This window comes from Drosophila miranda (assembly GCF_003369915.1).
Source record: "Drosophila miranda strain MSH22 chromosome Y unlocalized genomic scaffold, D.miranda_PacBio2.1 Contig_Y2_pilon, whole genome shotgun sequence".
Classification (NCBI taxonomy): domain Eukaryota; kingdom Metazoa; phylum Arthropoda; class Insecta; order Diptera; family Drosophilidae; genus Drosophila; species Drosophila miranda.
Window position 1 is genome coordinate 31,013,385 of NW_022881614.1, and position 26,142 is coordinate 31,039,526.

Consider the following 26,142-nt stretch of genomic DNA (forward strand, 5'->3'; position numbering starts at 1 on the left):
AGGGATAGAGAAAACCGTCAATTGGTTTAGGGGAAAATACTATTACCCGGATTATCAAAAACTAATCCAAAACATCATAAACGAATGTCCTACTTGCAATATTGCCAAAACAGAGCATAGAAATACGAAGTTGGCATTCGAAACTACACCGGAAATACTGAACATCAGAGAGAAATACGTCATAGATTTCTATATGGTTGGTAACCAACAGTTCCTATCATGTATTGACGTATACTCGAAGTTTGCCACTCTTGTAGAAGTAAAAAGTCGTGACTGGTTAGAAGCAAAAAGAGCCATCATGAAAGTTTTTAACGAGATGGGCAAACCAATTGAAATCAAAGCCGATAAAGATTCAGCTTTTATGTGCACAGCATTGCAAGCATGGCTGAATGCGGAAAACGTCAAAATAGAGATCACTTCCAGCAAAAATGGAATATCTGACGTAGAAAGATTTCATAAAACAGTAAATGAAAAATTAAGAATAATATCTAGCGAGGATAACCCAGAAGATAGATTCACGAAGTTTGAATTAATTCTTTATACTTATAATCATAAAACCAAACATAATACCACAAATAGGACACCAGCTGATATATTCATTTATGCAGGCTCACCTGATTATGACACCCAACTAAATAAAGTGAATAAAATCACTCAATTAAATAAAAACCGCATAGAGTATGAAGTAGATACCCGCTATAAACTATCACCTCTAGTTAAGTCTAAGGTAACAAATCCTTTCAAAAGGACGGGCGAAATTAGACAGGTAGACGAAAAACATTATGAAGAAAAGAATAGGGGTAGGAAAATAACTCATTATAAATCAAAATTCAAGAAAAAGAAGAAATCTAATAGAAGCAAATATAATAATTCCAGGGAAACCGAGGACGTTAATGGAATCGGCGAACTTCAACACAATTAAAATCCTCATCTTCCTCATAATTACCATCGTAATGGCACAGGGCTAAAACATAGAAATAAATCCTATAAAATCCCAAAACGGATATATGATATTCAAAACTGGATCGATTAACATACCTATCAATTACGAATACCATTATCTAACCAAAATACCACTATACCAAAATTTATTAATGCAAGCCACTAAATTCCAGGACATAATCCAAATAAAATATCTAGTAGACAAATTGCAAAGAGAAATGAACGGGCTAAAAATAACCAAAAGAAATAAAAGAGGCCTAATCAATATAGTAGGAACAGCCTACAAATATCTCTTTGGAACACTAGATCAGGAAGATAAAGTCGATTTGGAACAAAAAATAGAAAATTTAGCCAGCCATAGCATTCAAATGAATGAACTAAATTTTGTAATAGATGCAGTTAATAGCGGAATAAACGTTATAAACAAACTAAATGAAGAAAAAGACAGGAATCAACAAATAGAAATTTTGATATTCAATCTACAACATTTCACAGAATATATCGAAGATATAGAACTAGGTATGCAATTAACTAGGCTCGGTATATTTAATCCAAAATTATTAAAACAAAACTACCTGGAACAAATAAATTCTGAGAAAATACTAAATATAAAAACCTCCACATGGCTAAAATCCGATACCAACGAAATTCTAATAATTTCCAACATTCCCAAAGACATTACAAAAGTACCAATCTATAAAATCGTTGCGTATCCAGACGAATTAAATAGCATGTTAACAGATATGACATACGACAAGTACTACATAAAAAATGAAGAAGTATTTGTTAAAGAAACTAGATTGAAAACCAATGACAATTGTATAAAAGGAATATTAATGCAAATTCCCACTAAATGTCCATATTCCAAAACTTTTCAAAACTTTCAAATAAACTTTATTGAACCCAATATACTAATCACATGTAATCTTCCAAAAACAACGCTAAACCAGATTGTGTAAACCAAGAAATCATAGCGGAAGGAAATACCATTATAAAAATCTACAACTGTTCAATCCAATTAAATGAATTTACAATATCAAACACAATGTTAGATTTTGCCCAGAATGTTTATGTCAACAACAACATAACTAAAATAAAACCACTGTCGTATGTCCAAACTAATGAAATAATTATGCAATACACCAAATATAGTAACCTATTACAAATAAGTCTACTAATTTCATTTGTCATAATTATATTAGTACTACTAAGTTATGTAGCTGTTAAATTTAAGAAAACTTCTAAAAGAGTCACGGTTAAATGTATTAACCCTATATTAGAAGCAGAAGAGGAACCAACCTCAGACACCGCACTTGACACCCAGTCACTATACCCGAGGGTAATCGCCTGGGGACAGGCTAATAACAAACGTTGGGGGAGTGACATATCCATAATTCCCCACATACCATACACATGTACAATTCATCCACCCCATCCACACAAGTAACAGGACCCCACTCAAGAATCAATATCTGTTTCTTCCCATACTCCAAGCTAGGGCCCCCCATAATATAAACAATGGACCACATTGTTTCATCAACATTAGAATCACGCCACTCTCGAGAAATCGATTCTTTAGAATCACGCCACTCATGAGGACCAATCAAAGCTAGACATAAAACCAAGGAGTATCACATTCCTAGCTCCGTCATGTAATGCAACACAGATCGCCAGCAGTGGATGCCTTTCATCAAAGCCGACGCATCCCCAAATATCGATCCAGGCACGTACGCCACCGACACGAAGATGCAGCCGAGGAAAGCAACGCCCGAAGCCAGAGTCGGGAGTTCCAAGAGAAAGGCTCATGGAAACTAGCCAGCAGCAGAGAGATCAGTTCCGTTTGAGACAAGCAGACCCAAAGTCAAGTCGGGGAATTCATTTAAATCTTGTGACATAAAGATATTTAAGTTGTAAAATAAAAGTCTTTTTTAAAAAACTTAAAATCGAGTTGCGGATATTTAACTGTATGTATGTATACACAGCCCACTGAAAGCCACTGAGGCCAGTAAGATCCCACCGTGACTCGCATTCCCTTGAACCTCGCAGTCCGTTGATATGTCTGTTTTTGTGTAGTTGGATATACTTAGTGATAATTTTAGACAGAAAAAAAACAGAAAAAAAACCCAACAACACATGGAAAGTTTGAAAATGCATTTGATAAAAGTTTAAAAGTTTGAGCTTAAAAGCGTCCGCTCGGCCGGGTCCCATCCGCGAGCTTATGCCATGCAGCACGCGCTGTACGATTTTGTTTTTGGTTTGCAGGTAAAAGTTTAATGCACCCACACACAGTCACACGACCAGCTACGAAAGATCTTTCGCCGCGGGAACACAAACAAAAACTGAGTGAGCTTTATAATATACCAACAACACTACATTTCTTTGCCTCCCAAAATTCCGCGAGCGTGGCAAAAGCTTCGTTCTTTTTTGCTAGAGCTGTTCGTCGGTCGTTGACCTCACACATTTAAAGTAGTCACAGCTGATTGGCCTTCTGCCTTTACAGTACGCTTGGTAAAACGAATAGTATGTCCAACTACTCCCTGAAGCCGATGTGCTGGGACATGTGTAGCTATATTGCGCTATAGTATTATCTTTCTATTTAAGGAAAAATCATTAGTTTATATCGCACTATAAAATATCGTATATGCACTTATAACTATTTACACTTATCGTATTTATTTATCTAAATATTCCCTAGTAATAATAGCTATATCTCTTGTGACGCTTTTCGTTCCTCCTTTTGTCCATTTAGCCTTGTCTTGGAGTTCTCGGTTAGTGTTTCTTTTTTCTTGTAACATGAGGGTATCTGAATATAGTTTCTAATAAAATGATTGTTAAGATGAATATGTGCTAGACGTTACCGTATTTGGGGGGAACCATGCCGCTCGTGAGCGAAATAGGATGACCAATACCGGACACTCCAGGGATCCTGATATTATTATTGGCTCTTTCAGGATCATGGTAGGGTGGGCGTGGCACGACTCCGTGCCAGCAAAACAGATATGTCCGCCGCGGTGGTAGATCCCTACTCCTTCTTTGCACTATCTTTGCCCCACTATACTTTCCGTACCCCTAACGATCCTTTACTAGTCTGTCCCCCTCCCATTCCCAAAAAGAGTACGCGAATTTTAATAAAATAATACCAGCAGGAGCGAAGCAACCTAACTGGAGGGTTACCCCAAAGAACACATCCCCATTTCCGACCAGAGACCAGCCGTGGAAGAGAGCGCGTACTCCTTCTCAGTTAGCCGACCACCAGCTTCATCGTGCGAAGATTCTCTTCGTTACTCGTTACAGTAATAATTATTTTATTTGGCGCCCAACGTGGGGTCAGGGTTGACGTAATTGTAATCCTTACTGTTCAGGCCAGCCGTAAACAATTTCCGCGCACTGTGCCAACTCCGTGCGCCCCGGTCCCAACTCGCTCTCGCGCGCTCGGAGGGGCGCTCGGATCCACAATCCACGATCCACACGGCGCTCACGGCAGAAAAAGCACCATAAGGCATAGAGTTAAGCAGTTACGATTTCACACCCGCTTCAGACGGCCGATCTACCGCGCGACCGTCCAACCAAATACACACACATAGTTATATATATACCACTAAACATAACGGTTTTCATTTCTTATGACGGCTACAGCAATTGCGTTGTGGGAGAGTTGAGCTTCGATCCGCCCCACTACAAACATTAGTCCTTCGAGCCGGATCTTCGCCTTCCCCATAAGGAGAAGCTCACCCCAGCCAGCATCGGCGGATCGCTCCAAGTTCAAGATAAGTACTCTTCGATTGTGCCTAACAACAGTGCAGTGATTTTGTGCGAGTTTTCCATCCCAGTCCGAGTTCCCCTGGCATATGTACATGCATGTGTACATATGTATTTATTTCTCGCTCTAGCTCCAAATTAAACCATACTTCGTTCTTCCAACGGTTGTGGCTTCCTACTTCTCCAAAGGTTTAATTTGATCCGAGCTAACTCCTGCGTTCAGCTTCCGATCCAGTGTAAATAATATTCTTACCTCTCCAGCTACCAGCTGAGCTTTCGTTGCTAACATACATACATATGTACATACATGTACATATGTACACATCGCAACGCAATCCAAGCGGCTGGCAACAAATATAAAGGCATATTCTTGCAATTATTTTTGTGGTTTATTCCGTGCATGCTCAACGTTCCATAGTTTGTCGGTTTTATAAGGAAATAAAATAACAAATCACTGCGCCTCCTTATTTAACTAATTATACTACCAACAAAATAACGATCCATACATACTGCACATATGTACATATGTACATATGTATTTATCTTACATATCTATACGTACGCATTTTAAATTAGCATATTCTTGCACATCTATATAATATACATATTGTATATAAAACGGTTATCCACCGTTTTACCCGTTGTTTGACATCTCTTCAACCCAAGCCGCGGTACATAGCACTTACAGCCATACATACACACATACAAGCAGCAGCAGCGGTGCATTCTTTTCGTTTTTCTTTTCGCTTTCGCTTCTCCACCGTTTGCCTGCGTTGTAGTTGTTGGGAGAATATTTTTCGGTGCCGCGCTTGACCGTAACGGAACGCCAAGTGACGCGCTACCCTGCATTTCGAGAGTATATTGTTTTCAACCGTAGTTCAATCGTAGTATTTATATCTATATATTCCGGCCACGGTGTACTATTTCCATAATTTAAATACTCGCAATAAATTCCACCAAAACCACATATCCACGGTTCGTAGTTCTGAACTTCCACGTCGCCATTTCCGCTCACCTACCTTTGCGACTCCACTACGCGTTATCGCAGATCCATCAGCAAACATGCCCACTGTTGAGAAGAAATCTCGCAAGAAGTTTAAGCGGGTGAGTTCGCTGAGTTTGACCCATCCACCCAGCTCCAACGGCTCAGTCACTACGCCCACATCTTCCCGTCCGGCCCCAGCTGAGCGAGGTCCGACCACGTCCAGGGTTCACGCACCACATGCCTTCGAGGATTTGTTGCTCCCCTCGGGAGTCCCTCGCACGGCTCCTAGCACTATGGCCGCCAGTTCCGCACAGTCTAAGTTTGCATTGTCTGCAAGCAGACTGACCCGCTTCGACCAGAAGCTCAGCGCTCCAGATGCTAGCACACCAACCCGCTCGCTCTCCCAAGTCCATCGAGAACAACTCCGAAGCCTGTGGGCAAAGGTGGACGCGGAGTTCGCGGCCTGTTCGGTGACGATGGCGGAAGAGGATCCAGAGGGTGTAGCTTATGTCCAAGAGATGTACGATGACTGCTACGCGGTCTACGCGCAATGCCTGGCCGAACTGAACGATCATCTCGAGCCCCCGACTGTCCCTCACACGCCGCAACTGGCCGTTCAAGTGCCGACTTCCGGCGGTTGGCGCGGCGCTCCATGTGACACTGAAGTTTTCAGTGGGGACTACCAGCAGTGGCCCACGTTCCGAGACCTGTTCACCGCCATCTACATAGAAAACCCAAGGTTGGCTCCAGTGGAAAAACTGTTCCACCTCAACAAAAAGACCAGCGGTGAAGCCCACGACATAGTGGCACAGGCTCCACTTACAAACGAGAGTTTCGCGTCCGCATGGAACGCCCTCCGTGAGCGTTTCCAAAACAAGAGGCTGATACTCAAGGCCCAGCTGAAGATCCTTTTCAGTCTGCCCCAAATCCGTACCGAGTCAACAGCAGCGCTAAAAGAGCTCCAGAGGGCCGTCCACAAGTGCCTCACGACACTCACCCATTCCGAGGTCTCCACAGACAGCGTTTTCGCTGACGGAGTTTTAGTGTACCTCATTTCCGCTAAGCTGCCAAAGACGACCTTGGAGCTTTGGGAGCAATCCGTGACGCACAAGTCCGAAATTCCCACCTGGCACGCCATGGACAAGTTCCTGGCGGAGCGGTACCTGTCTCTCGAAGTGACCGAGGACGACCATCCAGGCATGGAGACTCAGGCCCACTCCAGGGCGAGCATACGCACTGCAGACAATTCGAGAAGCAGTCCGTTTCGGTCTCAAGGAAGTCCTTATCCTAGGAGTGCCCACTCGTTCGAGTCCACAGTGAATCAAACGAGGAGCACGTGTGATCTCTGCTCCAAAGAGTATCATCCAATCCGGTTATGCCCTTACTTCCTTCAAATGCCCGCTGGCGCTCGCTCCGACTACATTAAGCAAAAGCAGCTTTGATTGAACTGCTTTGCAAGGGGCCACCAGATACGAGCATGCCAAAGCGCCCACAATTGCATAATTTATGGAGACCGGCACCATACGCTTCTGCACCGTAGCAATCCAGCAAACTCCAGCGAGGCGATTTCCACAACGGCACAAAATTCCTCACCGTGGCCCGAGCTACATCTACGAGTACCAAGCGTACAAAATCCAAGTTCGTCCGAAGCCCAGCCAAACGTTCAGTCATATTTCGCCTCCGGTACGAGTGCTGTCCTCCTAGGCACGGCTATCGTTAATATTTGCCACCTGGGAAAAACTTTCCACGCCCGCGCTCTGATCGACTCTGGCTCAGAGGCAACGTTCATTACAGAACGTCTTGTGGACATGATCAAATTGCCATTCCAACGTATCCAGGCACAGGTCTCCGGCCTAAATAATGCCGTATCCGCTCAGTCAAAGAAGCTCTGCAGTTTTTCCATCCGTTCTCCGACTAAGCCGGGCTTACAACTAAATGCCACAGCCTACGTTATTCTGGAATTGGCCGCGAATATTCCATCGCATCCGATCTCGCAAGGGTTCTTGCCGAACCTCTCATGGGCGGATCCGACCTTCTATGAGAGTTCACAAATAGATATCCTGATTGGAGCGGATATCCTTCCGTCCATTCAGTTAAGTGGCTCACTGACCAACATCTGTGGCTCTCTCCTCGGGCAGGAGACCATTTTCGGCTGGGTACTCACAGGTCCAGTGCCTCAGGTGAGGAATCAAATCTCATCGTTCTCGAGTCAAATTTCTAGACGACCTATCACACTGGTAGAAGACTCGGGGTCTTTTTACGACCCAGCTCCCTCCGCAGAAGTTCTCGAACGGTCTCCTGACCGACGGAAATATTTCCAAAATATGCACTGTATGAAAGCTCTACGCTCCGGTCCGAATTCAAGCCTGAACTCGAAGGTGAATCCGTCCTTAGATCAACATAGACTCACCAGACTATGTAACCGGGCGGCAATTTCCAATGTCTTAAATGTGCCTCTCACCCGTTCCAAGATCGTTACTAATGTGTCTTCGACGCCTTTATTTCAATTTAGTTCTCCGCACCCAGATATGGCCCCACGTCCCCGCGCCAACCGCACCAGGGAGAACCGACGTGCTCGGGAAATTGGCTCCTACCGTTGCCGAATCTGCCAAGGAGTCCATCCGCTACGGACCTACCACCAATTTCTTCTCCTGAGCCCCGAAGAGAAACTCCGAGCTGTCCTTATCAACCAGTATTGCGGGAACTGCCTGGCTCACCAACACTCCGGCAAAAACAACCACACGTCGTCCGGCCCGCTCAGCCTCGGGAGCATCGTCGCCATCTAAATCGAACCATGCAAAACGCCGCCCTCGTCGTCCAGCCCGCTCAGCCGCGACTGTACCGTCGCCATCTACATCGGCTTACGACGAACGACACACTCGTCTCCCCGCGAGCCGCCCCGTCGTAGGAACCCCGGCGCCATCCACAGATTCCTCAAGAGCAACCCCCGTTTTGCGCATCCTCACGCCTATCCGACCGTGGAGCAACACTGAGTCGACGTGCTTGTCAAGTCCAGAGCGCCTTTTTTGGGATGAATCGGGTCCGGGGCGTACGCCCAGCCATAGGCCACCCCATTATACTTTGCAATCCTGCAAGGGGGGGGGGGGGAGGGGGAGGAGGATGTTCAGGCCAGCCGTAAACAATTTCCGCGCACTGTGCCAACTCCGTGCGCCCCGGTCCCAACTCGCTCTCGCGCGCTCGGAGGGGCGCTCGGATCCACAATCCACGATCCACACGGCGCTCACGGCAGAAAAAGCACCATAAGGCATAGAGTTAAGCAGTTACGATTTCACCCCCGCTTCAGACGGCCGATCTACCGCGCGACCGTCCAACCAAATACACACACATAATTATATATATACCACTAAACATAACGGTTTTCATTTCTTATGACGGCTACAGCAATTGCGTTGTGGGAGAGTTGAGCTTCGATCCGCCCCACTACAAAAACTTACAAAGCGGAGTTACATTAACCTATATGGTTGTGTGTGACCCCAGCCAAACTTGACCCCGAAGCAGAAAAATTGTTGAGAAAGTCCATAACACCTGCGAGCAGTGCATAGTCATGCACTGGCTTAAGACTTTTGTTCCCTGTTTCCCACCCCCCTTCCTTAAAGCCCTTCCTTTTGTCCTGGAATTGGATCGTGTGATGGTGGATGCTTATTAGTTTCCGATAACGTTTAGCCCGCATCGGAGTAGGATCCATAACCCCTGTTCGATGGTAAGCTGCTCTGGAATCGATAATAGCTTCAACATAGCTTTATTGCCGAGCAGTCTATGCCATACCACTGAAATCTAGATGGGTTCACTGGTATGTGGAAGTTGGCTGGACACAGGGTTATTAGTGGAGTAAATCTACGACCTGCCGCTACACAGAAGCGTATTAGTGAATACATTCGCCCGTATCCCTTGGAAATTGACAGGTACCTTGGGTAGCTTTGGTTCAGTTGTCGCCGGAGTCAGCTAGAAGAATTAACATTTTCTTTTGTTGCCGCTCAACTCGAATCGGGGTTATTAGGGTGCCTCCGTCTTTTGTTTCTCTCTCTACTTTCTAGTGATTGGTCTATTCGTGCGCCGATTTATACAGCATGTTATCGCCGGCCGAACGTGGTACCCCTGGTGCTGGTGCGTTTCTTCGTGCTACGCTTCCGGCCCGGACCGATAATGGCTGCGGAAAAGGTATAGGTCGTAGCACGCAGAAACTATTACAAACTCCCCGTAACCGCTTCGGTAATGTTTCCTCGATGGGCGGCTGACGAGCACCGTCGTGATCCTGGTATGGGCACGCGTGCAAGAACGTCGTCCGTCCCTATGTTTAGGCGTTCGCCGCAGACAGGAAGTGGCCTAGAGCTACTACTTGGGTCCCCCTTTTTCGCTCTACCACGCATAGTTATTGGCAACCTTTTCGGAGGGAAACGGTTGCATGGTTTCCCCAAAATCTCTCTATCAAAGATCGTTTTTTTTGCTTTCCCCGTTATTATTGTTATCCCCGGTACTCAAAATGAGTATTGGGGTATATTAGATTTGTGGTAAAAGTGGATGTGTGTAACGTCCAAAAGGAATCGTTTCCGACCCCATAAAGTATATATATTCTTGATCCGCATCAATAGCCGAGTCGATTGAGCCATGTCTGTCTGTCCGTCTGTCCGTCCGTCCGTCTGTCCGTCTGTCCGTCCCCTTCAGCGCCTAGTGCTCAAAGACTATAAGAGCGAGAGCAACGATGTTTTGGATCCAGACTTCTGTGATATGTCACTGCTACAAAAATATTTCAAAACTTTGCTCCGCCCACTTCCGCCCCCACAAAAGTCGAAAATCTGTGGCATCCACAATTTCGACGATACGAGAAAACTAAAAACGCAGAATCATAGAAGATGACTATATCTTCTAGAGTGCAAAATCTGAACCAGATCGTATAATTATTATAGCCAGAATCAAGAAAACAATTTCATTTTTTCTCGCCCTGTTTCTCTCTAACACACACGTAGCATAGCCGGCTTTGCTTAGAGTAAAACATTAGCGCCTAGATCTCAGAGACTATAAAAGCTAGAGCAACCAAATTTGGTATCCACACTCCTAATATATCGGACCGAGACGAGTTTGTTTCAAAATTTCGCCACCCCCCCTTCCGCCCCCGCAAAGGATGAAAATCTGGGGATATTCACAAATCTCAGATACTATTAAGGCTAGAGTAACCAAATTTGTTATCCGCACTCCTGTTAGATCTCACTATAAAACGTTTATCTCAAAATTTCGACCCACCCCCTTCCGCCCCCACAAAGGACGAAAATCTGATGCATCCACAATATTGAGGATACGAGAAAACTAAAAACGCAGAATCATAGATAATGATCATATATATCAGATTGCTGAATCTGGATCAGATCAGATCATTTTTATAGCCAAAAGGAACAAATCAATTTGCACTGGCTACGCAGCACCCGACGTCACGCTCAGACTGATTTTCTGTCTCTCTCGCACGCACTCTTTGTCGTGTCGTTTAATATTAGCGGCGTCTGCCGGAGGAGAGCCATACTGACTTAGTATCGGGTATAACTGTAGAGTTGCGGTCTCCGCAGCAACTCACAACCCCCTCGTTATACCCGATACTCAAAATGAGTATTGGGGTATATTAGATTTGTGGTAAAAGTGGATGTGTGTAACGTCCAGAAGGAATCGTTTTTATTTATTTATTTATTTATTAAATTAACAAATTATCTGTTAATAATGGTACTTAGTTACTAAAGGCGGAAAAAGATAAGTTAAAAGTTAGCTAAATTTAAATGATTATAAATATTGCATGCAATTAGTTTAAGAGACAGTTCAGGGGATAGGGTTTGACAGAGGGAGTTATAATTATGGCATAAAACCCTAAAAGGTTCATGATCAGCATAATTAGACCTACATATGGGTAGACGGATAGGCCTAAAAGTACGGGTAGGTCTGGATGGAACGGCCAAGTCAATCTGACCCAAGAGAGTTTGGGAGTCAACAGTCCCAAGAAGGAGCTTGTGCACGAACATTACGCCATTGCATATTCTGCGATGGTGCAACGACGGCAGGTCAATAAGATTTAGCCTAGACCGGTAGGGTGGCAAGATTCTACCCGAGTCCCAGTTAAAGTTCCGAAGGGCAAAAATTAAAAATTGCTTTTGCACGGATTCAATAACAGCCTGCTGCTCTTTATACTGCGGGCTCCACACACAAGAACAATAGTCCAATATAGGACGTACTAACGAGATGTACAGTTGTTTCGTAACGTACGGGTCGTCAAACTCCTTGGACCAACGCTTGATGAACGCTAAAACACCCTTAGCTTTATTTACAGTTGCAGCTATATGGGTGTTGAAACACATCTTATGATCAAAAAGGACTCCGAGGTCATTTGAACTCGAAATTCGCTCAAGGACATGATTTCCTAGAACATATGAGACAAAATGAGGAGCGCGACGGTAAAATGTCATAAGTTTGCATTTGGAAAGGTTCAGAAAAAGAAGATTAGTTGAACACCACAATAGTAGTTCACTTAGATCAAGTTGAAGGCGTGTGTGCAAATACCAATCAGAGTAAGAAAGACAGATTTTGACATCATCAGCATTCATTAGTGTAGTAGAGTATGTTATAACTTGAGGAAGGTCGTTCACAAATAAAATAAACAGAAGCGGGCCCAGATGACTTCCCTGTGGCACACCTGAAGTAACATTAACAGTATTTGACAACACGTTAGAAAACAAAACACGTTGAGTACGGTTAGAGAGATAGGACAAAATCCAATCTAGAAGATTCGTTGGGAACCCATGGTTCACAGAATCGAATGCCTTGCTGAAGTCCGTAAAAACTACATCCGTCTGCAAACCAATTTGAAAACCACGGTGGATTAGGTTAGAAAACTCAAGAAGGTTAGTCGATGTTGAACGATGTCTGAAAAAACCGTGTTGCGACGGAGATATCAAGCTGCAACAAAGATGTTGCAGTTGCCGGGTGACCAGGAACTCAAGAAGCTTCGGGATGGCGGAAAGCTTTGCGATACCACGATAGTTTTCAATGTTTGATCTTGAACCTTTTTTGTGAAGCGGAATGATGTAGGACTCATTCCAAATTACTGGGAGACAAGACTGTTCCAAGGAGAGGTTGAAGAGAAAGGTCAAGGGTTTGCAAAGGGACTATGCACAGTGTTTTAAGATGCAACTTGGTACCTTATCTGGACCCGCAGAAAACGATATGTCCATAGATGACAAACCTTCCAGAACAACGCTTTCCTCGAAAAAGGGCAGAAAAATGCTGTTAGCTTGAGGTAGCTGGTACGGATACGGAGTGGATGCGTTGTAAATATGAGACGAGTACGTTGTTTGGAAAAAGTTAGCGAATAAATTTGCAATACCAACAGCAGAAGCTTCTGTTTTGTTCTGGTAATGAAGGGACGGAGGCAAAACGTTTGACTTGCGCTTAGAATTAACGAACGAATAGAATTTTTTAGGATCACTACGAAAGTTACTACTACATTGTGAAAGGTAATGATTATAACACTGACTATTGACGGCAAGGAACAGAGAGCGAGCGGAGGAGTATAGAGCTAAGGCCAACGTGGAGCCCGACTTCTGGTACTTTTTATAGAGCCGGGATTTATTATTTTTTAAGTATGACAAATACTTGGAGAACCAGGGAGGCTTGGACGATACAGGTACAGTGATATCTGGAACAAACGTATTAAGGGCGGAGTAAATAGAACTATAAAACGAGTTAACAGTTGCATCTATGTTCGGTAATGAATAAAGAAACGACCAATCAACACGCGAGAGATGTAGATCTAAATCAATAAAGTTTGTTTTGCGAAAACACTTTATGTGACAAGGAGCCATGGAACTGTCAGCACCTCCAGATTGTGTACACTCCAGTGATACCAACACGAACTTTGACTGCAACAAATTCAATTCCATGAATGTTATTGAATGGGAATAACTCAGATGAGAAAACAGATTTAACTGCAATCAGAACCCCACCTGCAAAAGATGGGCGGTCCATTCTATAAATAGTGTAACTATCAATGAAAATTTCGTGATCATTGACAGAGGAGTTAAGCCAGGTTTCGGTAAACGCGATGGCATCGAAATCAAAGGACGCGCTATTAGTATGAATTTGACGCAACTTTCCCAGCAAACTGCGAACGTTCTGATAGTGCATGGAAAAATAGTACATCAGTTTTTTGGAGCATGTTCGGTAATTCTTGGATTCGAGTTCGAATCTTTGAGAAGGAACTCATGCACAATTGTATGCTCAGGCCATATTGACGGTTCTAGAGAACAGGATAGTAAAGAATCAGGGAGAAGAATTTTAAAGGATGATATGTTGCGCTTATGTTTAAATGTAAATTTAGTCACAACTATATCAACAGGCGAAGTGTTAAGTTTAGCGGCAAGATGTTGTTTAACATCCTCCGTTGTAGCCTCAGGAATATGACGAGAAACAAATATTGCTTTCCGAGGGACCACTGCTTTAAGTTGAAGTCCCGAGCGAGATCGAGATGGTGGAGCCACTCCTAAAAGAGATCTCGGTACAAGGGCAGAGGAATTGGCAGCAATGGCTGTAGCAGGAATTGGAGTAGGAATTGGAGCAGGAATTGGAGCAGGAATTGGAGCAGGAATTGGAGCAGGAATTAGCAAGACGTCGTCAGCAACCAGCACACCCGCACTAGGAGCACTCACCGCGTCAGAAGTGACGGCCACAGAAACTGCAGGGATGGGATTGATGCTGTTGGGGAGTTGGGTGCTCGAAGGAAGCACATTGCTCGGTGTAAAGAACTCCGGAGCCACCGTTGGCGGATTTACAGACAACGGCGTGGCATGCCTACACGGAAATGCTTCCGATGGATGAAGGTGGGAGGCAGGCGTACCAATCGGATTAGGTTGCAAGAGATTGGTATCATTATGCGGAATTTTCCGTCTAGGCGATTCGCTCAAGAGTTTGAGCCCAAGAAACTGTAATTCAAGGGCAAGAAATTTCTCGTTGAGAGCCACAAATTGTTTCCGGACATACAGAAACCCAGTTCGAGTCTGTCTCATAAAGTATATATATTCTTGATCAGCATCAATAGCCGAGTCGCTTGAGCCCTGTCTGTCTGTCCGTCTGTCCGTCCGTCCGTCCGTCCGTCCCCTTCAGCGCCTAGTGCTCAAAGACTATAAGAGCTAGAGCAACGATGTTTTGGATCCAGACTTCTGTGATATGTCACTGCTAAAAAAATATTTCAAAACTTCGCCCCGCCACCTATCGGTGATAATGTGAACTAACTTCGATCTCAATCCTGTTTCTCAACCATGTAAAATCCTCTCAAATCGATCCTTCGCTCATTTATATTCTCTCTCCTCCCTCTTACTGTCAATGAACCTGTTTTTACGATTGGTCCCGTGTTGCGATTCAAACAACCCTCAAACAGGTAGGTCATCCCTTTGCAATGAATCTAATGTGATAGTTTAGAGGTATTTTTTAAGTGTTTCCTGAAAAACGGTTTCGATGCCCTTGAACCTTTCTACTTTCTCTATAATTTATATTCCTCCTTTGTGTACCTAACACTGTCCCATAGCAAAGTGCCTATATAATAACTACTCACAGCTTACAGCTAGTACATAAACTAGTAATCTTTCAACAACGATGGATGACCTCGAAATCATTTTTATCGATTCCCAACCGGAATCAACCATAAATCTGGACTCTCAGCCGAGCTCCGTAGACCTGTCCTTGATTTTTGGGATTAAGACCCAAACCTATCTTGAGAGCAACTTGACCTGGTTAAGTGACATTAAATGGGATGATGACGACGATGACCACCAAAATCTGCAACGATCACCAAGAACGGCAAAGTGCGCCCCGACGCGGAAGCGCATTTGTCAACCAGCCGACCCAGCAATACGGGCCTATAAAAAGACGGCGACGAGAACCAAAGAACAACTTACGCAGAGACTCGACCCGGAGTACAGACGCGGTACCCGGAACTCACGAGAAGACATCGGCGACGAAGTAAAAATAAGTGCATTTAAACTACTAATACGTACAATAAAGTGTCAAATTATCGAAGTAAAAACACCCGATTGCGTAAGTTCACTCCAATTAGCCGAGGCACCGACTCCACCCCACTCCACGTCCACATACACCATTCGATACACGACGCTAGCAACGCCCGCCCAAGCCCCTATCCATATACTCTACGATAGGCCACCCCCGACGTCTCCTTTGAAGTTCCATCCATTTCTACAAATTTCTTGTGGATTGACCCCTGGACGGGACTGAGCTTATCTCAGCCTGAAATAGGTCCATCACAGTGTTATAAGGGACGCGGTCGTGGAAAAGGCCATCCACGAGAGTGGAGGTGGCGTAGAGAAAGTAGACAATCATTATTGTGAAATATTGCAAGTTTTGGGGCTAATGTTGTTCCCCAAATAAAATTCTAGTTTTGATTGTCAATTGAGTTGTCAGCCTAGGCAAGCATATCGGACATCCGTCGGAGGGAGTTTTCGACGTAGCAAATGTGAACGCAAAGTGGTGGGCAGACAACAACAAAACGCACAAATCAAGGAGCAGGAATTGCCATACTGTGAGTCCAGCGGAAGCCAGCCGACGCCATGAATGCTCTGCGGCAATTCTATCTGGAGATCCCGGTCGTCACCAGGGCCTATACAACGGTCTGCGTGCTCACAACGCTGGCGGTGCACCTGGACCTGGTGTCGCCGCTACAGCTGTACTTTAATCCCACGCTGATTGTGCGCAAATTCCAAATCTGGCGACTGGCCACCACATTCCTGTACTTTGGAACCATCGGCATTACCTTCTTTTTTAATATGGTCTTCACATATCGCTACTGTCGCATGCTGGAGGACGGCTCATTTCGCGGGCGTAGCTCGGACTTTGTCATGATGTTCATCTTTGGCGGCGTTCTTATGACATTCTTTGGAATATTTGTTAACCTGTTGTTCCTGGGCCAGGCCTTCACTCTGATGCTGGTCTATGTGTGGTCGCGACGAAATCCTTCGGTGCCCATGAACTTTTTCGGCGTGCTCAACTTTCAGGCTCCCTATCTTCCCTGGGTGCTGCTCTGCTGCTCCATGATTCTGGGCAACACGGTTTGGGTGGACATTATTGGCATGGGCGTGGGCCACATCTACTATGTGCTGGAGGACGTATATCCAACACTCTCCAATGGTTACAGACTGATTAAGACTCCATATTTTCTAAAACGGCTTTTCAACGAGCACATTGAGCGCAACTACCAGGCGGCCGCCGAGGATCGTCCCGGCGGATTTCCATGGGGCGGGGAGGGTGGAGAACCACTGCTAGGCCAAAACGGAGGGCAGCCTGAGCCGGCGGATCAAGAGCCACCGGCTGCATCGGCGCCGCAATAACATAACTGAATTGTTAAAAAATTGTTTTCTATTCTGACGACGACAGTGTTGTGTACCCCTCCGCCACCTCCCATTTGGTGCTTGGTATCATTAGGCGTATAGTATTGAGAGAGGTGTGCAATAGTTAGCCAAAGTTAATTCAAGGTGTGAGCGTGTATATAATTTATTGGGTTATTTTCTGATGCAGAAGCAGTCCAATACACACAATACACATGCCACTAAATGTACTTTAAATTTCACCCTAAGAGATGCATTCATGATAGATTGAACGTTACACTGCACATGTGATTATATATATACAGACATGCTACAAATAAACGAAATTGAAAATCCCAAAGATCAGGTACAGTTTGTTGATGGTGGCTACAGTAACCCGGACCTTGCGCTTCTCCTCCGGGGTGACACAATACACGTCCAACTCATCGAAGCACTTGTTTACCATTTCAAAGCGCTCCTTTAGGATAGACAGGGTGAAGAATTTGATCGAAAAGCACCAGGTGTTCAGGCACAGTTGCAGCGACTGCAGCAGCAGATCGGGTGGAAACTGGGAAAAGTGTATCTTGTAGTTAATCGGAAAACTCAGCGGAAGGTAAAAAATGTTATAGCTGAAGGAGATCACCCGCAAAATCTTGCGACCAATTCCGAAGTCGTTGTAAAAATCTAGGCCCGCAATATGAAGTGTTTTGAGCAAGTAAATAGTAGAATACCTCGTCCCGAGGGACATTATTATTATACTTATTATTTATAGACATTAATTTTTTTTGGGCGTTACGTTGCAACGGGAGTGAATTCGTTATTTGCATTTCTGCACACTTATTTCAATGGGAACCAAACCATATGTGATATGTTATAAAACAGACACTAAATCTTTAGAACACAAATTTAACATTTGACTTGAAACTTCTTTGGCCGACGACAAGGGCCAAACATGTACTCAAGAGTTCGATACACACGTTTTTCTCAGCCCAGTAATTCATTTGAATTGAAGGTTATACTATATTCTGCATAACATATATGTATATACACAAGTTTCCTTAAAGATGGCGACACTTTACTAAAACTGCAGTTAATACTATCAGTTTATAAAATAGGTTTCAGTTATGCACAATGCTATTAACAAGGAGATCCAGCGGGAGCTATGGTCAATCGTCAATCCTCGTCCTCGAGTGTGAGGACCTTTGTGTGAAAGCGCATTCGTTTTGTGTTCTTCACCACACCGTTATTGAGCAAATTGACTCCAGGATTTGGATTGAGCAGCTCCTCCCACAAGCGCTTAACGCCCTTCTCGACAATCGAGTTGAAGTCATACTTTTCTGGTGTGGCAGGAGGTTCAGATACAAGTGCGCTTTGTGGGAGTTTGCGAAGCTTGACTACAGCCTGCTTGAGACGTATGCTGCTGGTGCTGGTTACGCTAGCCCTATCGTCGTCATCATCTGCACCATTTGCATCTGCGTTTGTAGCCATCGAGCAGCCTCGTTTCTGCGACGTGGGAGCTTTTGACTTGAACACAGCCATACTAAAACAGCGAAATAAATTATTATAGTTATTAGGAGTAGGATATACTACTTGATTACTACCTTTCCTTTTTGTCGTACACATTGATTGTTGGCGGATTTGCAGGACATTGCTTGCCTGGCTCCTCCGGGTGATAGCCAAAGTCTTTTCCCTTCAACCAATTATCATAGCGGTCCGGCTGAAAGTGGCGCACAAATGTCTCCATTGAGATTTTAACCATATCGCTGCGGCACCTGCATATGCTAGCGCGCTTGCCATACTCTATCCAGCGCTTGGACGCAAAGTTGGTCGACTCTGCACCATTGAAGCCGTGGTTGAAGCCAGAATGGTAGCCAAACGGAAAGGTTATCATAATTTCACCCGCCTCCTGGGTAATTTTGTTGTAGGGTATATTATGCTGTCGCAAAACTTTGGGACTTATCATGGTCATCTTGTGACGGAGGTACGCATTGCATTCCTGATAGGTTTCAGGGAATAACTCATTGGCCAGCTTCTCCAAGCGTCTTCCGTAGGCCGGTGGAATGGCGTACCATGTTTTGGGAGCACCAAAATGAAGATAATTTATGGAATAAAGATCCATGTCTTCGGTGTGCCAAGCAAAGGAACTCTTCCACATTCCGAAATAGAGGTACGCTGTATTAACCCCGTCTATGGTTATATTATAATCTGTGTTAACCAGGTTCAGTACGGTGTCTAGCCGCCCGATGTTCCACACATCTAGTTCCTCGTCACTGAGCGTTCCCTGGACATCAGCTGCATACAGCGGTGATACGTATGTAACATTCTTCCAATATTTCCGCTCCAGATCGTCGTAGTCGATGTGACGCGGTGTGCTGTGTAGCTCGGAGTTTGCCTTCTCCATGAACAGACGCAGTGTCATCTGCTTGCGTTGTTGCACGTTGAATTGCTGGTACACTCCTTGTGCCCTAAAAACCAAGTCCACACAAGTGTCAACTGTACAGTGTCCATCTTTCACGCCAAGCAACTTCTTACCCCTGGACCACCTGAGAAATCGGTGGAGGAATCGTCATATTGATGTTCTCTATGTCGTACCCAGACTTCCTGGGGACCCATTCTGGCGGGGGCTGCATAAGTTAAGTTAAATATACATACATTCGCATCCATGAATTTTACCATTTACCTGAATTTTAACCAAACCAGCGAGATGGGCCCCGCGACTCTCCATATACTCTATGTAGGTCGAAAAGTGGTGGAACTCACTGTAGCTGGGACGAAAGGTCATGATGCGGGGAACTTTATTTTGTTCCCCATCTTGAAATGAAGACTTTGTAGACATAACCGCCGCAGTTTTCTTTCTATATGAATTTTTTTTTATCAATTCTTAATTCTCTAATGCCGATTGGTGTGGCCTTTCCAGCGAATGGGCAAAAAACAACAAAAGTGCATAACGCGTCTTACAAAATATTGGGAAATATTTGAAAATGCTAGAAAATATTTTTAAAAAATGCAATAAAAATATATAAACATAAAAATATAAAAGCTGTTTACCTAAAAATGCAGGTTTTTCGCAAAAAAAAAAATAATCAAAACTCCACTGATTGCAGCGGACACTACTGCCGCTGCATCTTAAAATGATAATTATTTTAAATTTCAATTTTTAAATTAAGATACTAATTCTAAAATCCCGATCGTAAAAACTTTATTTGTTTTCAACTCTTATTCGCCCCTAACCTGGCTCTTAACTTTTTGTCTTGAATTTTTAAAGCCCTCCATCTTACAAACATAAAAGATTGATCTGTCTTTTATAGAACTTACATCATTTTCGATTCGAAGCCACCGTTCAAACAATCATTACACCTGATATCATATCTGTATATATAATTCCCGGAACTCCCAGTGCCGACGACTCGTATTAGTGCTATATAACAATTAGCGCCTTGGATAAACAACGGAATTTCGGTGAAAAAATGCACAAAAAAGAGATTACACTCTAGACATTCAAATTAAAAGGGCTTTTCAATGCAGCCCAGCAACCCTGGAGATGGGAGATAATCAAACGACTTAGATAACATTCTGGAAGCGAATTGACAGCGATAAGGAGTAAACAGCTGAGTACACAGATTGAATGAAAGAATTACAGTTTCTTTGTGAAATTATTTCAAAAGCAATGGGCATCATATTTCATACAATATGTGATTTGCATTGAGCCTGGAGAAAAGCCAAGAGGAGAGTTCGTTCCCGCCGAGTTTTATTGTTTTTTTATGATTATGGTTGAGATAATGATAATGGCGAGCGATCCGCAGAGTCGCTGGCACTTCAAAACTGGCCCAGCTGTAATCAGGAAAAATGGGTTCTGTTCTTAGTGGTATCAGTATAAAAGCGAAAGGTGCACTCCAACCCAGGAACAGTCGTCGTTTCGCCGTCCATCGGAATTGCGCCTAAGAAGGCTGACCAATTCTAAATCAAAGTGTTGTCCCTAGTGTAATTCGCATTTACGATAATAAAGTAGATATGGGTTTCGATACCTCTTCGGATATGGCAAGGCGTGAGTAAATCAAAGCACAGCACAGGAATAACCAAACAATAAAACCTAGTGGCGAATATACTCGTAAATGAATCAAAGATACCATCTGAAGTGTTTCCGTGTACTCGTATTTAATCGCTGTGGCCGAGCTGAGAATTTTTTATCCTTTAGTCAACTCTTAATGGGTTATTGATACGAGTTTGCCGGTTGAGAACACGACTGAATTGTAGTTGATAATCCAAGTGATGCAACAATGATCGGCTCGCTCTTATACCACAATACATGGTGCTTTCTATCATTAGTACGATCACATTATGTCTGTTTCCAGACCTACCCTATGATCTTATTGTTGCTGCATTCCTGATGTCTAGTTTTACTTGCAAATTAGTCAGACATCTGTTGGCATATATCATGCCCTTATCTTATATATCTTCACACAAATCAACAGAAGATAATTTCGTTTGAGGCAATGTAAATATTTACATTCTTCTTAAGGTTTCTTTCCATCTGCAGGGTACATAATTTTTGGGGAATAAAAGTAAATCTCCGTATCTATTGAGGACAAGCCCGGAGAGCAATTAAGACTTATGGCTTGTTTCACACTTTTCCCTTGACTACTACCCTGTGCTGGGTCGGCGGCCACTTTTCCATTGAAAACAGACGAGCTTTGTTTTGTTTTTCCTCATTTGCATGCGGTAATGATAATGAAAATATTATTATAATATAATAAAAGACAAAGCATTCAGTCGGAGTCGTTAATTAATGGCATCAGCACGCACTATCAGAACATTGTTAAACGGCCATAAAACGTAAATTGAATAAAAAAAGGTCCTAGAAATAATCATGCAAATGACAAACCAAACAAATCCCACAGTTAGTTTATATAATGGGGCAATCGGTAGATTACTTTGCCAGATGACGATCCACTCCGACATGGTTTACTTCGTAAACGGGGAGAGGACACCTCTGCTACTCCGGGTGGTGCCAAATCATCTCCACGCATTAGCCTGTAAAGCATTATTAACTAAGTATAGAAATCATTTACAGGACTTTAATCAATTCTTAATTTTAGTCTTCCAATAGCAAGTGGATTTGGAGCTCGCCACTGGCAGGCAATCCTCCTGCTCGTCGGCATGATGATCAACTACTTTCAGCGCGTCGACATCTCGGCCGCCATCGTACCGATGACTCAATCCACTGCCGGGGCTCCCTACTACAGCTGGGATTTGTCGGATAAATCCCTGATACTGAGCAGCTTCTTCTGGGGCTATGTCGTCTCGCAGGTTTCCTCAGGTTTGCTGGCCAAACGCTTCGGGGCAAAGATTGTTCTGGGATCGGCCACCGCCATCGGCGGAGTCTTGTCGTTTTTCCATCCCATGGCGGCGGCCAATGGCTGGGAGAGTGTCTGCGTATTGCGGGTCCTCACCGGTCTAGTTCAAGGCACTGTCTACCCCTGTGTACACACCTTGTTGGCCAAATGGGTGCCGCGCACGGAGCGGGGCTTCCTTACCATCGGCATCTATTCGGGCGCCCAGTTCGGGACGGCTGTTATTCTGGTCACGAGTGGATTCATTTTCGAGTCGGGCATGGGCTGGCTCGGACTGTTCTACTTGTCTGGAGGCCTTAGCTTGGCCTGGGCATTGCTCTTTTTCTGGCAGGCTGCCGACGAGCCAGCCACATCACGCAACATCACGAAGGCGGAACGGGAGTATATCGAGAGCCTCACAGGCAGCAACAGTAGCAGTCAGGTATGTACAACACACCATTAGTAGTAGTCTGATTTCGTTTTGTCCATCTACTCCAGTCCATGACAGTGCCCTGGATCTCGATTTACAAATCGCCAGCCTTTTAAGGCCTTTTGGCAGCTAACTGCGGCTTCACCTGGGGATTCTACACGCTGCTAACCGAGATGCCCTCGTACATGAGCAAGGTTCTGCAGTTGGATGTCAAATCGAATGCATTCCTCTCCTCCCTGCCATACTTTGCCATGGGAGTGCTCTGCCTGGTGGTCAGTCCCATATCGGATCTGCTCATCAACCGAGGCGTCATTTCGACCACGACTGCCCTCAAGCTCTTCAACTCGATTGGACAGTGGGGACCGATGGCCTGCCTGATCGGACTGGGCTACATGACCGCCGACGAGAAGACCTGGGCCATTCTACTGCTAACGCTTGCCGTGGGAATCAATGCGGGCTGCTCCTGTGGTTACCTCATTAACCACATTGATTTGTCGCCCAACTTTGCTGGTCCTATGATGGGCGTAACCAACGGAATTGCCGGTGTGACATCTATTGTCGCGCCGTTGGTGGTCGGCGCCATTCTAACCGAGGAGGAGGATCCGAGCCAATGGCGTCTTCTTCATCACCGGGGCAGTTTACTTAGTATGCAACACCTTGTTTGTGATATTTGGCAAGGCTACTGTGCAGTCCTGGAACGAGCCAAAGAACCTTTCCAGCACGATAACCTTGCGCAACAACTTTGAGAGCGACTCCAAGACCATTGCTCCCACGACAGACAAGGACAATCGTTTTTAATATGCTGTACCTCGACCCTGTCCACAATCTCGTTTACACTATTATGGCTCTATGAGTTACTATAATATACAATTTCTGTATAGGTAGATAGTTCGGGACACGCGTCTACCAATCATCGTCCAGGTGAGTATAATGGTGCCATAAAGAACAGGAGCATATGCATTCGTATTGCCAACGGGTATTTCTGCTCTTAGGGGCGCCCTCAGCTGGTATTCCACATGTATTTGCTTCCAGTTGCAACGCTCAAGATTGTGGAGGGTTGTCGGCTCCGTATCTGTGACGATGTTTTCGTCAAATCTGCTTTTGTGCGCGTTCAGGCAGTACAGCTTATCAGGTCGGGCAACCAATTCATTGTCAACCAGCTCACTATCAGCGATCGGACAGTTCAGATAGAGTTCTGGCGTAGCTATAGCTACCATGCTGGTGGATCTGTAAGGTGTTTGCGGTTAATATAAATGCAATCGAGTATGCTTTACAATAGTCAAGAACACTGAACCTCTAATCGCTCGGTGCGTGATAGCGAAAATGAATTGGAAGCGTTACAATTTCCATTAGTTTCGGCACGCCGCGCAACAACACAGAGAACGGCTGGGCCTTCTCAGTGGGCTCTTCAATGTTCTCAAACTTCGGGTAGACGGCACTTAGCTGGAAAGTCAATGGGATAAGCCTCCATTCCATTTCAATGAACTGCAGACGAACTTACTCTTTTGAGGCGCTGCAAATCATCCAGCTCGTCGGTGCTTACATATGTAAACGGCTGCTGGCAGCGGTTGCAGCAGCATATAGTCACAGTCCTTGCCCGCCAGGGGAAAATCTAACTGCACTCTGTACGTTAGTGTTCTGTCGTATACATGGAATACAATTCATACAATTATTTGTTGTACAGTGAACTGATTTCTTCTACCGACCTGTGCATACCGGCCTTCTCCATTTCCACGTGCACTATCGGCTGTTGCAGAAGATAGCTGTGTGCTGCACTTGCCAGAAGCGCAATCACACCTATTGCACTCTTCCAATTACGCTTTGAAATCATTTTTAGCTAATAAAATGCAAAATTCTCAAGCAAATTTGTAAATAAAAACATTCTGTTTTATTTCGGTCTCATTTTCAAAATATACCGTAAATATACTGACGACTTCAAGTTCTATTTTACCACTAACCATATAGTATATCACTAACCATACAGTATATACTGTATGGTTAGTGATTTTACGTATTCCTCGATTTTGATATTCCGTGGAATGTTATTAGCTAGATAGAACCCTCAGGCCTGCCCACATAATTTTTTCCGATTAATGAATCAATTTTCTACTTGACTGGCTTATTAAATACTTGGCTTTTATTGTTTTTGCCTCAATATTGGTTCATCAACAACAATAGCGTTTCGTATGATGAAAGACCGAACTTAGCCCACTTAAGCCCCCTCTATTTAAATAGAACTACTTGAGGTACATGGCGGAAAATATTAAAGATTGTAAATTCTTCTTGTAGATTCATGCCATCTTTTCAAACTACGATATCTTTCACCTGAACTGCGCTTAAAATATTAGGTTAGGTTAGGTTAGGTTAACCCGGACGGCCCTCAGCGGGGCCACGCATAGGCCAATATGGCCATTAGTTATCCGGATGGGGGTGTGTATGAACCGTCGCGGGAGTGTTAATGTGGTTTTTAAAAGTCCCCGAGAATCGAGGTGTTTTTAGCATAGGCCAGCAGTTCCTGTGGCGTCCTTTTGGAGGCATCTTCCAGTGATGCCAACACTGGGGCGCCCAGGTATCTCCTCCTTGCCCTTGAGAGAGCCGGACAGTTGCAGATGAGATGTTCCAGGGTTTCGATAGCCCCAGGTTCCTCACATTTCCTACAACTGTCTCTGTTGGTGATGCCTAGCTTTGCTGCATGTGCAGCAGCCAGACAGTGACCTGTTAGTATCCCCACTAGCAATCTACAGTCCTTTCGTGGTAGGTGCAGTAGGTAGTGGCTAAGTTTCTCGTTGCGCTCCTTGCACATTATCTTCGAGGTTCTGCAGGTGGTGGTACTCCTCCTCCTGCTATCAGTCTGTGCTCTAGCCTGCTTCTCTAGATCGCCTTGCAGCGTTCTGAGGGAGACAGGCACGTTCTCGGTTCTCCTATTCTCCAGCCCGACGCCTTCCTTAGCTAGTACGTCCGCCGCTTCGTTTCCTTCGATGCCCTGGTGGCTGGGAACCCAATAGATCCGCACTGTCTTTGTCGTGCTTAGGATGTCTAATGCCTCCCTGCTCGCCAAGACACTTCTGGAACTGACCGAGGACGACTGCATGGATCTTATCGCCGCTTGGCTGTCGACGAATAGGTTGACTGCATCGTGTGCTCGTTCTGTTAGGAGAGCGACCTCCGCTGCCTTCCCGATGGCAAAAACTTCTGCCTGGAATATGCTGCATTGGTCCGGTAGCTTATACGACAGCCTTATCTCTGGGTCTGTACAGTATAGGCCCGCTCCTACTCCTCCTTCCATCTTGGAGCCGTCTGTGTATATGTTGAGGTGCTCAGTTTGGTCCCTTC

At 44.6% G+C, this 26,142-nt stretch overlaps 2 protein-coding genes and 2 pseudogenes across 2 annotated transcripts; 2 read left to right on the plus strand and 2 right to left on the minus strand.

The window, feature by feature from the left end:
* Positions 1-16,055: 16,055 nt before the first annotated feature.
* Positions 16,056-17,404, plus strand: LOC117193058 (derlin-2-like). Its single transcript, XM_033397791.1, has one exon. The coding sequence runs from the start codon at positions 16,297-16,299 to the stop codon at positions 17,071-17,073; it is 777 nt and encodes a 258-aa protein (XP_033253682.1). The 5' UTR covers positions 16,056-16,296; the 3' UTR covers positions 17,074-17,404.
* A 365-nt stretch (positions 17,405-17,769) lies between these two features.
* On the minus strand, positions 17,770-19,950 carry LOC117193057 (probable lysine-specific demethylase 4A). The gene is made up of 4 exons (XM_033397790.1): positions 19,730-19,950; positions 19,582-19,673; positions 18,651-19,514; positions 17,770-18,589 (listed from the first exon to the last, which is right to left on the minus strand). The coding sequence occupies exons 1-4, from the start codon at positions 19,883-19,885 to the stop codon at positions 18,223-18,225; spliced, it is 1,479 nt and encodes a 492-aa protein (XP_033253681.1). The 5' UTR covers positions 19,886-19,950; the 3' UTR covers positions 17,770-18,222.
* Positions 19,951-21,455: 1,505 nt separating this feature from the next.
* LOC117193408 lies at positions 21,456-23,607 on the plus strand (annotated as a pseudogene).
* On the minus strand, positions 23,589-24,655 carry LOC117193409 (annotated as a pseudogene).
* Positions 24,656-26,142: the final 1,487 nt, after the last annotated feature.